Source organism: Opisthorchis viverrini (genome assembly GCF_000715545.1).
Source record: "Opisthorchis viverrini unplaced genomic scaffold opera_v5_508, whole genome shotgun sequence".
NCBI lineage: Eukaryota > Metazoa > Platyhelminthes > Trematoda > Opisthorchiida > Opisthorchiidae > Opisthorchis > Opisthorchis viverrini.
The window spans coordinates 5950-18939 of record NW_008752172.1 but is presented as its reverse complement, the minus strand read 5'-3'; the positions used below and the strand labels follow the sequence as shown (position 1 = coordinate 18939).

The following is a 12990-nucleotide window of genomic DNA, read 5'->3' as shown; positions in this document are numbered from 1 at the left end:
CATGTCACGTGTTATCAGACACCAGTCTTGCTGTCTGCCTGATCACCTGATAACCTGAATGAAACAACTTAACCAAAAACAATTCCAAAAGCTAGTTCGGAAGCTCACAATTTCTAGTGTAACTTCAGCCATCATTCGCGCCAGCCCATAGAGTAAAATTGTATGGAGCAATAACATATGGTATTGTTCGTCCTAAAAGAGATCGAAATCTTTCTAGAAAACGCCCTGCCAGAAAGACCCAACAACGCACCATAGGGTAGGCAGCGTTAAACTGGCAGTTGACCCAGCAGGAGTTGTCACGAGAAGAGACTGCCACAAAAATAAATGGTGGAGAGTACAGCCAAAAACCGAAAAATCTTGCAACCAAACCACATACAAAGAAGCAAGAAAACAGAAAAGGTCATGGTAAATTTCATCAAAGGTTAGGATATCAAGACACCAATACCAGATTAATCGAAAGGGCTTACTCTGTTTGTGAAGCAAAGCAAAAATCCTTAGTAACTGGTTTCTACGACCAAGAACAGCTTGTTAACTAATCTCGGTAAATGAGAGCTGTCTATTACCGTGCACTGCGTAGTGAGATGTGCATTCCTCGTTTCCGATGGTGACGGTTTGATAACAGGTTGGGGCAAGGGGTTGTCATAAAATGGAAATTCCTATACTGACACCTCTCAAAACAGCCGCTGCCATTATGGCGAAAACTTCTTATACGTGAATATTTAGCGCTCATATTCTAATAGGTCGTTTCATCTGTTTACGGAGCCTTTCATCCGACAAAATTCTCTAGACGGCACAGATTGCCTCTATTAATTCATGACAGTAAATCAAGAGTTGCAGTTTGATGAATCCAAATACCTCCTCTTGTGGGGCAGGCTCGATTTTTGACCGATAATTCCTGGTGGTAAGCAATCGTATTTTTGCAAATATACTTTTGCGAACAGTACGTACATCCGGGGCTATTCGAAGCTGGAAATCAAAGTGGAACATCAAGTCAAGAACAACGGCCGTCCAAAAATAGGAAGTCATTTAATTTACTTTTAAGACACATCAAATGAAAAGCTTTGCTAACTATCAGGCAAGACGACGAGACTGGCCTTCTTGGTCTGATCGATTCATGGCTTTGCATCGCCATTGGTACATGTGTTTGCTTGAGCTTGTGTGTGCCAGACTCCGTATAAAGGAGTGTATTGACGTGATGAATTGATTCATTATCACAATATACGCACGTAGGGTTGACTAGTGAACAGTTTCTCTTCTCAGAGCCAAATGACACACTATGAAGCGTGATCCATGGAATTTTGTTCCTTATTTGTTAAATTGCTAACTGTGACTCAACAGAGGAGACATCATCCGTAGATCACTGAAGCTGCCTATCTGGATCAGTCAGCAATGACTGAAGACACTTTGAACAGTGGCGTTTATAAATCACATCTAACTATCAATGGCTTCATGAACAACGTGATCACAAATGGGAACCTCCCAGAAAATAACACAGGGGCTGACCATATCGAACATGAACCTAGTTTTACAAAGACATCTGAACCATTGACCCAGGGAGCACTACCATGGAATGGAGAGTTACCAGGACAGAAACCAAAGGAACTGCGAGATTCAGTGTTTGCTTCGGCAGGCACTCGAGAAGGACATACAAGTTGCAGTATACTGTCCTTGGTGAATATGTTCCCTTGGGGTCCTAGTAAAGAAAGCACAACACCCACCAGGATTTGTACCGAAAATGACAACAAATTTCACGGGGGTTTGTGGAAATCGACAGATGGAACAGAAGAGAACACCTCTCTAAATGGAGAACGCATGCAAGAAAATTACAAGGCGCTGCCCAAAATGCAGTCCAGTATCAAATTTACTCCTGCGATAGAATTACCCTTAGGTGTTATTCCACTGCGTGCTTCAGATTCGGTCAAACTTCATCGACAGACTATTCACTTAACTCTGAGTGGAGAAGCAAGAACAAATGAAGCAAAGCACGCAGAGAAGGAAGTGTGTTCAGTGACTGAAAAAATGGAAGAATCGAATGATTCACGGATGATAGACGGTTTTGACAGACCGGAGGACACTTCTCAGATTACTTTGGAAACAGTCACTTCGAGCCGGCCTGCATCTGTCCCATTCACCAATACGAGCGAGTTCGAAAGCATTTCGGACACAAGAGAACGAACACCGACACCGAAATTGAGAACGCGTAAAATGAAAAGCCGTTCACTTTCAGAAAGTATGAGAGAACTATGCAGTCAAGATTTAGATCCTTTACATAGACACAAAGCGGCTTCCGCAACTCCGTGTGTTGGTCTACAAATGTCGCAGAAAACTTCTAGAGAGTCACCTGAGTCTATAAAAGTGTTGGTAGTGAAGAAAAACGCGAGTCAATCTTCTGACTCAGTCTCAAGTAGAGATCAGTCATTTCCTCGGCCACCGGAAACTCACCATTCTATCAAACCATCAAGAAAACATCTGAATTATTTCAACGAAGGGTCACCCGAGATAAGGTCCATTGTTCCTATGCCTTTTCGAACATCCTTTCCTAATCAACTGCAGATAAGGAGCGAAATCGTTGACACCAGCAAAAGCAACTTTGTGTTAACGGTGGATGCCAGCAAATCGATGGGTGCAGATGAGGTGCGAATTACACCTAAGCCACTCACCCCGATTAGGTCCCCTCGCCCTCGCATCGTGACCATCCGGAAAGAAGGGCATGGTCCTAAACGAGAATGCAGCCTAGACGCACATTTGAAAAGTTTAAGATCGAAAAACTGTGATTCTCTACCGTTAGAACCATTGGTATTAGACAGACGGAAAAAGCCCCCCAATATTCAAAATGGCTTTAGAAATCAGACGGAGAACCATCACTCAGCTCAAAGAACGTACTCGTATCCTGGGCCCAAGTACAAATGTTACGCCGCTCTTGTCTTGGATGAACCCAAAGTGATTCGTCAACGGAGCGCCAGAAGACTGGCCACGTGGGATGCTGTCACACAACAAGGAGGTAAGATGTCACGTATTTTATTTTGCTTTTGCTAACTCATCAATCAAATGTCTGTTACTTGTGCATAAAAATGCACACATTTTTAGGTACCCTTTTTGACTAAGGAGATACCACCAGAAGAAAATATTTAATAACGACCAGATAGATTACGTCGAATGTTCTAAAATACACTGATTTGCTTATGTCGTTGGTATTGAAAACCGTTACATATTGCGCATTTATTACGTGGTAATCTGACTGGGAATTCGGTCAGTGTTTAATTTCTGGGGAGCGAAACGACTAAAAGTTGACGACGTAAAATCTACGGTTGTTTAAATGCACTTAAACATCAGTGACCTTCACCATAACATTTCGAAAACACCAAATGAGATGTAACTGTAACATTTCATTCCACACAAAGGCATCTTGACTTCTATAGATTTTCAGCAATGCGGCAAAAAGCTGATTGCTCATCCAAGGTTAAGCGCAACTCTGAGCTGGACCCAGGCTAATTTTGGAACAGTGGAACGGGACATTGCTGGCTCAACAATAGATTACGCCGATTTCACAGCCCACATTTATTCTGGTTTAATTAATCTCCTCTAACTTTTTGTGAGGTGTATTTTTCCCTGATTGACTAGTAACTCTGTCCATAAAGATGCCCAACATCTACGTTATCGCAACTCTGAGCGTAACAATTTGAACAGTGTAACTTGGCACGTGGGCTCGGGCAACTTTCAGAAGTGTCGTAAAGAATTTTGCCAATTCCCACTTATCAGATTCTAAGGTGCGTTCACTTTTCCTAAGGCAGCACTTGTTGTGAACTCATTAAGAGACAGAATGACCGAAATAATGTAATTACAGAACGACGCTTCAATGAGAACAGAACTGTGCCAGCCTGAGTCAGTGAGGTACTTTAGGGTAGCGTTGGTTTCATAAGTCGAAACTAGTTCATCGTTTTTGCCTCGAAGGTTACTTTAAGTTTGCTGACCTGAAATGTACCTTCTACCAGTGAGAACCGGATTTTGTCTTCGTCAATACGAACTTATGTGAGGAGCTGGTTTTCCCATGTTCATCAAGTAAATGCTTTGCAGAGCGGCACCCATGTGAATCTCGCTAAGTTTGGAACATCAGAAATAATCATCAAACTCCCGATCACCACGTGAGCAGATTCGGTTCTTCGGACCAATCAAAAATTACTCCGTTCCTATGCTGTAATTTTTAGTTTTGTAGAAAGCATACAGTTCTTCGTTGAGCTAAAAACTCCACGAATCCTTTAGAATAAATTCACTGATGCATGAACAAATTACTTGTTCGCTTACTCTGCTGTCACTGGTAGTTTTTCTCGAATCAGATGCTACTCAGAAAATCCGCTTCATCCGAGAAATACATGAGTGAACTTATGCTAGTTCAAACGTAGGACAACGTGGGAACATGACTCAAACTGCCTCTACTACACTCTAGCTTTCGTTACTTGTCTACTTCTATAAAAGGTTTTTTATCACATCCTCGTGCATTAACCTTGAGAACCAATTTGAAAATTTCACTTTGCCTGGACTGGCTTCCATTGGAAAGGAATGGATGTTGCTGAAATAGGAACATTCACCCCAGTATGACGGTTTTGTTCTGCAAACCAACAAACCAATAGGTCGTGACTTTTGAGTATTTATTGCCACCAAATAAACTCTTTCCAGTCACACTCTTATTAAACTTTTACCTAATAATCTTCAAATTATAGGGACTGTCAGCTTCTGGTTCATCACTAGTGCACCTTATGGCAATACACTTATCCGCAATTACTTATCGTTCCCTTGTCGCTCATTCGGGGTCATCTTGTGGTCCGTCAAACACTATGTTACTTTTTGGTTTGCTGAGTAAGAAGTCACACAGTAACGCTATTTGATGCCTGGCTTCATGTATTCTAAAAGCATTACTGCGCTTATCTCAGGAGTGGAAGCTGCATTAAGTTCAAGACCGATTCCTTAGCCTATACACTAATCAAGCCGACTTACTCTACCCCTAAGTGTTTCTGTCCTGTAGAAAGAGTCAAGTTAAACCACGGACTATTATGGAGTGTTTCTTAATTGTCATAAGGAGGTGCCGGATATGTAGAACTCATGATTTGACTAATTTGTGTGGGTCGTCTTGTTGTACGGCTGCGCGAACTGGCCGTAGTGCATCGGTTTACTTTGGTCTTGGATATCTACTGCGCACGAATGACCACTTACACCAGAGAGTGTGCTGTTTTCACCCTTAAGCCGGGTGACAATTCCTGACATGGCTCAGCAAAATGAAATTAGTCCGGGTCCAAATGAGTATAATGGGATATCGGCGAATTCCTGGCTATCGGCCGAACGGCTGTCTTCGCATGAAGATGGAAGCTTAATAGGGTTAGGCAAGCATGACATTACCGTCCAGCAATTCGAAGGCGTGCGCACTATGTTCTTGACCCTCTTATTGAGGAACAAAATGTTTCCTAATATCTAATCTTAACCCCTTCACTGTTCTTTCACTAAAAATCCTTTCCTCGTGATATCTAAGTGGCAGCATTTACTAAAATGGTGTGTTGTTGCCACCAGTAATGATGGTGGTAATTATGATGATGATGATGATGATGACGACGACGATGATGATGATGATGATGATGATGATGATGATGAAGATGATGATGATGATGATAAATGTGCTGTTAGTGGTGTTGGCCACGAAACATCTCTGATGATGAGAACGTATGTCTTGAGCGGCAAACACTCTTACAGGTAAGCAGTGTTGCGGCACCAGATGTCTTCTAATCTTGGTACCCCCCTCAATGAAAACTAGAAATCTTGCCTTGTGAATTTCATCGGTACAGATAAACTGCACAAACAGGTATTACAGAATTAAAATGTTTCCTGAATAAAACAGGCCTTAGTAACAATCGATTGGGATCCAGATACCTGAACAAAAAATGGCAAGGACAATAAGAGCCGGCTGCTTTCACTTGCTGTCATGTCTCGAACATGTCACCGTGTGATGATCCTGAATTGCAGCGGAAAACAACGCTAAAATTCCGAAACGTGAAAAAGCCTGCTTTACATAATTCGGTCATCTTGGTAAAATAGTTGTTTTCAAAAGTCCTGGTTTCACATTTCTGCATCCTTACATCTCTCACAATCATTAGCTGGTTGTCCAGAACCACCAACCCATCGCTATGCACCGCACGCGTCTTAACAACGCACTGATGTCACCTCAATTGGTGATGAAACGCTTGCAATCGAATTGCGCAGCTCAGTGAACAAGCCAATGACCATTATGCTACCTACGCTATTACAATTTTCCTCCATAGATTAACCGGTTTGGCCCGACTTTTTGGAGAAGAAAGCAGTAACATACGAGGAGATTTGTGGGTTCAGCAATACCGTATCTTTATCACTGAAGATGGTCATATTATCTAAACTTAATGTACTACGCCGACTCTGTTTGGAAAACTTTGCCTTGCGCTCCTCAACTCGCCTTTGACAAAACGGTTTCTGTTTTACCCTCAAAACAAAAGAGAACTACTCAAGTGACCCAATTATGGTACAAAGTGTGTCACAAACTTCTAAACACTGCTCAGTTAATAACCACCTAGATGGATCATGAAAATTTGTCTATGTGAGTGTGTTATTTTGTGGTGAACCATAAATCCAACATTATTTTCACCCTTTGAAGGGTGAGAGAATTTAGTTTAACAGAAGAGGGAGATCTGGCGTCAGAAAACTCCGTAATCCAAATAGTTTTGCATTCTTTCACATGAAATTTAGGCTTTCACTCTTCGAATGCAAATGAGGCAGACTCATCATTCCTATTTTTACTGATCATACCGTCCATGTGGGTGACGATAATTTGGCATTCCGCTATCCTCAGTGGGAAAAACTCAACATAGGTGGCGACGGGACGTTTTTTACACTGACCCTATCCACCCCACGATATCTTGTTGTGAGGTTTACGGCTGGGTATCCACCTCTGCCCTCCTTCACACCGTGCTTGGCCTTATCCACTTGCCAACTGTATCAGAATGGTTCTTGTGCCTGAGGATTGCGGCACTCCATTCTGTGGCTATGTTTAAGCTGAAGCCCAAGAGAACTTTCGGGGCTCACTGTAATTTCGAGCACTTCTCAAAGTCAGAGTCTAGTAACAGCGTTTGCGTATGCTTTGATGATGATTGTATCCTAAGGTGGGGGGTCAGGAAATAAGTTTAATATGCCAGAAGGCTGCCTTTTAGAGGGAAAATCTTCAAGAGGTTTACTATGCACTTGGTGAAAAAATTGCGTTTGCACCCTGGAGATGAGCCAGATCTGTCTTTGCTACACCTTACTATGTTGTCAATCAGTGAGTTGCACTTGATCCTGGTGACAGCCTTTGTACAGTATGTAGCGAAATCGCCCAATATTACACATGTACGAATCAAACTCTCATATGTCCTGCCCATTTGGCAGGTTTCACCAAGAAGCTCTAGTTCTCTCGGTGCGTTTTATTCTAGTCAATTCCCTAGAATACTATAACACTGTTGAACTGATTTGAATATAGACAGCTATCTTCTGACGTCGATGCAACTTTTGGTGTTGTGCGAACCACACCGACAGCATATAAATCAGGAGTCAGCCTAAGCACACTGAGGCTCGAAATCAGTGTTATCTCTGGCAGAACTCGTTTCCTACTCAAGCCCAAGTGTTATTGCCAATTATCTGTTTCTCTGCGGCAACCGATTTTCTAGTTAAAATTCTGAGAAGGATTTTGTAAACAAGCCGAACTCGGTTGTACCTTCTACCGTCCTCTGTATCGTTCGCATGAACAGTCATTAAACAAAAGGTGTTTGTGAAAGTTCCAGAAAGTGAACATGAGAAACTACGCAGCTAAATCTCGTGTTTAGAAAACGTCACGCTAGTTCAAAGTCATTGCGTTTTGATATTTCCAAGCAGGCAACAGGTCCTAGGTGTTTTCGTCTACCCGTTCGGAGTAAATATCTGAAGCACAAATTATGGCTGAACAAATCACTTCGTAGACACAAACTTGGTGGTTATAATGGATGGGCTGAACAGAGCCCACCATGAACCCATACTTCATGTAGATGAACTTGTGTTCACAAAGTAAATGGAACGGTTCTATATCCGGTCGGATATTTCACAATCCACTCCCGTTATAACATGACCACTGTTTCGATAGACACACTGACTTTCACAAAAACTTGGTTTTCAAGGGAGATTCAACTGAATTCCAGCGGAAATTCTCGTTCGTGCTAATCTTCAACCGAAGTTGCTGCACAGAAACTGCTGCACTTCTCATTTTGAGCAAAATAGCCGAGATGCTGTAGTATAATCCGGTGAGGGAAACTACTCATAAGGTTGCGAAAAACTCTTATAAATCCCACAGTAAATTTCATCCGTCCTACTGTGACCCATCAGCAAGGTGAAGTCCTAGAGTTTTCGCAAACTTTATGTTTCATTTGAATAGGAATTGCACAAAAGCCGATAATTCATTAAGTTGCATACCAATTTGGTGTTCACGGGAGGCTCACCTGAAAACCAGCCATTATGCATGACATTCGATCAAAGAGTGATTCACTTGGGCTTTAGGTGGGTCTCCTGGTATCCAAATAAGTGCATTTCGCTAATTTCGTGCAATTTGGGATCGAATAGAACATAAGGTTGACGAAAACTCGGAAACTGCTCCTACCTGATGAGCCCAAATAGTAAGGAGCAAAACTGAACTTTCAGAGAGTTTTCAGGACCATCGTGGTTAACTTCCTCCATAATCACAGTTTTCTTAAAGTGATGTCTAGAACAGTAATCGTGTTGGAAACTCTCATTTAAAATCGATGGATAGATTTTTAGGGATGTCCAACCTTTTATCACACGCATTACTAGATTCATCGACTCGCCTTCTTACATCCTAATACACCAAAGAAGAGTTTTGCTTGGTAAATGTGAGACGGTTTCGCTTTTGCCTCTTGAGTAAGTTTGAATAAACTTACCAAATGGGGATATACACTTAAAAACCGCACTTCAAACTGCAATCCTTACGAAAGCCGAATGCTTTACTGCTGACATAAAGGAATATGAAATTTTTTGCAGCGTCCCAAACCAAACAGTATATTTGGCATCAAAACTCTTTTGGCATTCTTATGCTGTGTTTTGGAGAGATTCTAGTTGCTTTTTTGATAAGAAGTTTCAACACCCAAAATCTCCAAAACGATTTTAAGGTCAGTTCAGTTAACCGTTGTTTAGTCTAGTCAGGTATCTAGTGCAAACGATCATTTTTGCAGTATGTGTTTGAAATCGTATTGGCACTGAATCGTAGAACTACAACCTTTGATAGGGTTTGGCGTTTTGCTCCTAATTCGTTTTTTCTAATGAATAATTTTGTCATGTTGAAGTTGCGAGAAATTTTGAGCTGGGGTATTTCGGTGGTTAAAGCGCAAGCTTAGTGACAGGAAGGTCTGAAAACATTTTGACTGCTTCTGTCTAGAGTTGGCAGTGCCCGGCAATATCCAAGCTCCGTGCTCCCTTCGTAAGGCATGACAGCTAGGCATAAAAGGAATTTACAGCTGAAAAGGCATTTTGTTGTCCAATGTGACCTTGGCCAGATGAGGAGCTCCTCACATACTCCGATTCTTTGCTTCTCATGAAAATTGACTGTGCGGCTGGGAAGACTCAGTTGGTGTCTAGCCCGTTTGAAGAGTAGGCTTCAACATAGATTATTGATATTTTTTATTTTCCAAAGGTTTCCAGGAGAACACATTGATGAGGGATTATACGAATCGGACTCTACGCTTCTTAGAGGTACTGTCTGGAACGGCTCACAAAGTCACGCAGTGACTAGTCTCAATTCTTGGTTTGGAACAACACTACCAAATTTTTCAGCGACCTAATTTCACTCCAGACCGGTTGGAGAGGCAGAAATTTGTATTCGGGTGTTGTTGAAATTCAAGCTGAAATGTGTAATAATATGTCAGCATGAAGTGCTGAATGGGTGTAGTTTAAGTTGATCGACGGCCTCAAAGCGCAGCACGTGTCGGTATCATTCTTTTCAATGGCTTTGGAGCATCTCAAAACCTATAAGTACAGCCTGCATGAAAATAGCAAGGTTTGGAGACCAGGATAGAACAACAAAAGTCACGAAATTTTGTTGGACTATGGCTTTCCATTCAAAAGCTAAAAGTTTTATACTTTCAAACGGAGTGAACACGTCAACTGAAGCATATCATCCTTCAAGTATTGAGTGTGCTCGTAACACCTCTGTCTCAACTTTTATCTTTCCTCTATACTCGTGCTGTTCCCGAATACCAGCTGTCATACTTCACTTGTCAATTTATAACTACTGTTATGAGAGAATGCTTCACTATATGAAGTGGGTGCTGTGGATGACAGACATCGAATACATGATAGTAAAGCAAAGAAGGTAACGGGAAAGCCTTGGGAAACTGACCAAAGTTTAATAAGACCTTATGGTATGACAGCGAAACCCCGTAAGATACCTTCCCTATTTTCCTCCAAGACACAAGTTCCCAATCAAGAAGATATTTTTCATTGTAGTTAAACACTTTAGCCAGCTTGATCATGTACGTGAGTGAGATTAGAGAGGATAGCAAAATGGTCTCATTAACTGAACACTATATGTACACAACCGTCAAGAAGATCTCCTTTCTTTTGCATAACCTCCCGCACAACAGGAGGATTTTAACCTCGCTCCTGGGTTTTCTCTATAGCACTGAGTGGGTGTACTTAAATTCGTTGGTGATTGGGATAAAAATAGTAAGCCTGCGTTACATCGGCAGTCTTTATGACACCACTCTCACGCTTTGCCGTACGCGGACTTCTGTAGAAGAAATTCAACTATAATTTCTGTTAGCTATCCAACACGCCAATGAAGCATCATTGTCAACATTGACGTTGTTATCTGTGATGATGTTGCTGATGCTATCCAGTATCCGTTACACAAATCAGCTGTTGTCACGTCAAATGATTCACTATTGCTTTCTATGGAAGCTTGTTTGCGTAATCGAAGAACTTGGCGATTTGACTTCTAAATCAGTTAACACACAAAAGAGAGAAACCGTACTTGTTGCTGTGAGCAAGATGTGTCAAATAACAAGAACAAATAAGCATGCCATGAGATACTGTGCATCACGTACTCTGCCTAACGTACGTATTCATCGTCTAATTGCTTTCGCAGACTCGTTCTCGTTGGCTCATGCCTGTCGTTTCGACGGACGCTACTCTCAGACATCTATTTGGATCTAGTTGTATCAGCCTACGCAAACGAGTTAGTGGGAGTAATGTTAATTTTGAGAAAATGAGTAGGAATGGTCGACGTAACAACTATAAAACTCTCTTACGACACTGTGTCAAAGCTTGAATTACGCATGTGATCAGATAATCATTTGTAAGTGACAGTAGACTTTTTTTGAAAACTTCCACATAGGACTGAATGTCTGCGGTGAAATATGCAACTCCTTACTTGGGGATCACGGTTGGGGCCTGCTATACGTTAAATTTGTGGGGATTCTGTTTTGGTTACTGTCAGGTAACCGACCATGGAATGTGTTTATTACAAGTTAACTGCTTTGCAGACTTAGGAACATAGCAAAGGCTGAGCCGCTTTTACGCAAGATTGATAGTTTTTTTAACCTAACGGAAAAGCAGCTGGATATTGTGGATTGACAGAGCCAGAAAAATTTACTAATGTACCAGCTAGTAATGTGAAATAGCACCGTTTTCATTTTTGTGTGTAAAGCTTGGGTAAGACTAGCATTTAGCCTTTGTACGTATATTCATAAGATGAAGAGTTTGATAATCATCTGTGAAAGTTGGCTAGCTCAAACTGTACGTAGAAACTGATCACTTGGGATAGATTGAGTTCCAGAAAAAGTGGAACGCGTGAGCTTCATTCCGCTGTAAATGTTCGCGTTCTTAGATAATGTGAAGATTAGAAACTAGTGTTCACTCATTGTTGCCAGGTAATAATCAGCTCAGTGGTTGAGAAGCAATCTTACTGATCGGAAAACTAAGTGGTTCGAACCTAATCACTGTCTATCGAATGCTCTTCCGTAAACCTGAGCGACCAGTTAGCATCTCTTCGATCCTCTGAGGGACTTTACGATTAGGTACGGGTGGGTCGCTACACTTGAACGATTGTTTGATTATTATCATTATTACTGACACTTATGGTTTTCAGTCACTTCCTAACTCACCAAACCGTTAGTTAAGTCGTCAAACTCAACAGAGTGTGGATTCGGTCACTTGGAATACCAAACGGTTTCTCCGTTGTTGTCCTACTGACAACACAAACACCACCATTTACTTAGACATGAATCACGCAGCGTGAGAAAAACACAGAGATTCTTCAACTCCAATAAAGCACCGTTCCCAATAACATGACGTAGAAAAGACCGAAATCCAGATAAGAGAGTGAGTTGGCTAAGTCTCACCATGAGAAACAGATTGCCTCCAAGGAGATGCGCATCTAAAAACCACTGTGGTTGCACTACTTATAAGGTTGCTGAAAATTTTTCGAAAGCCCACAACCGGTTTCGCGCTTCTTGGAGATCATCAGGTAGGGGCAATCCCCGATTTTCCGTCAATCTTATGTTTTACTTAAAACCAAATTGCACGATGCTAGCGAAATACACTCATTAATGCAGACCAGTTTGGTCCTGCGAAAGACAGCTGGGATCTAGATGAGTCTCTCACAGAACCAAGTTTGTTTGCAAATGAGTTCATTTCACCAGTGTGGTTATTCAACCCGTGAGCACCGATAGAGGTGAAAAATGCAGCTCTATCTATTCGTTTGAGGTGACTACAACAGGTAACCGCTGAGAAACTGTTGATTCGGACACGGATAATACTATGGTTTCTATTGAATTCATGCGAAGATCTACATAGTTCAACTCTAGGCGACAGGAATCACCCAGTCAACGAAGCTGACAAGCTTTTTCACGCATCGAATTGTGCTCGCGCTCAGTTTTTCCAATTAATAGCTGCATTTAATGT

The 12990-nt window shown here is 41.7% G+C and overlaps 1 protein-coding gene across 1 annotated transcript in view; it reads left to right on the top strand.

Moving 5' to 3' along the window:
• Positions 1 to 1389: 1389 nt before the first annotated feature.
• T265_15450 (hypothetical protein) overlaps positions 1390 to 12990 on the top strand; it is a gene marked incomplete at both ends in the record, with an annotated part of 13530 nt that continues 1929 nt past the window's right edge. The window contains 3 exons of the mRNA XM_009178174.1: positions 1390 to 3001; positions 3760 to 3767; positions 5528 to 5739. Coding sequence (XP_009176438.1) covers positions 1390 to 3001; positions 3760 to 3767; positions 5528 to 5739 — 1832 coding nt within the window. The remainder of the gene's footprint in view (positions 3002 to 3759; positions 3768 to 5527; positions 5740 to 12990) is intronic.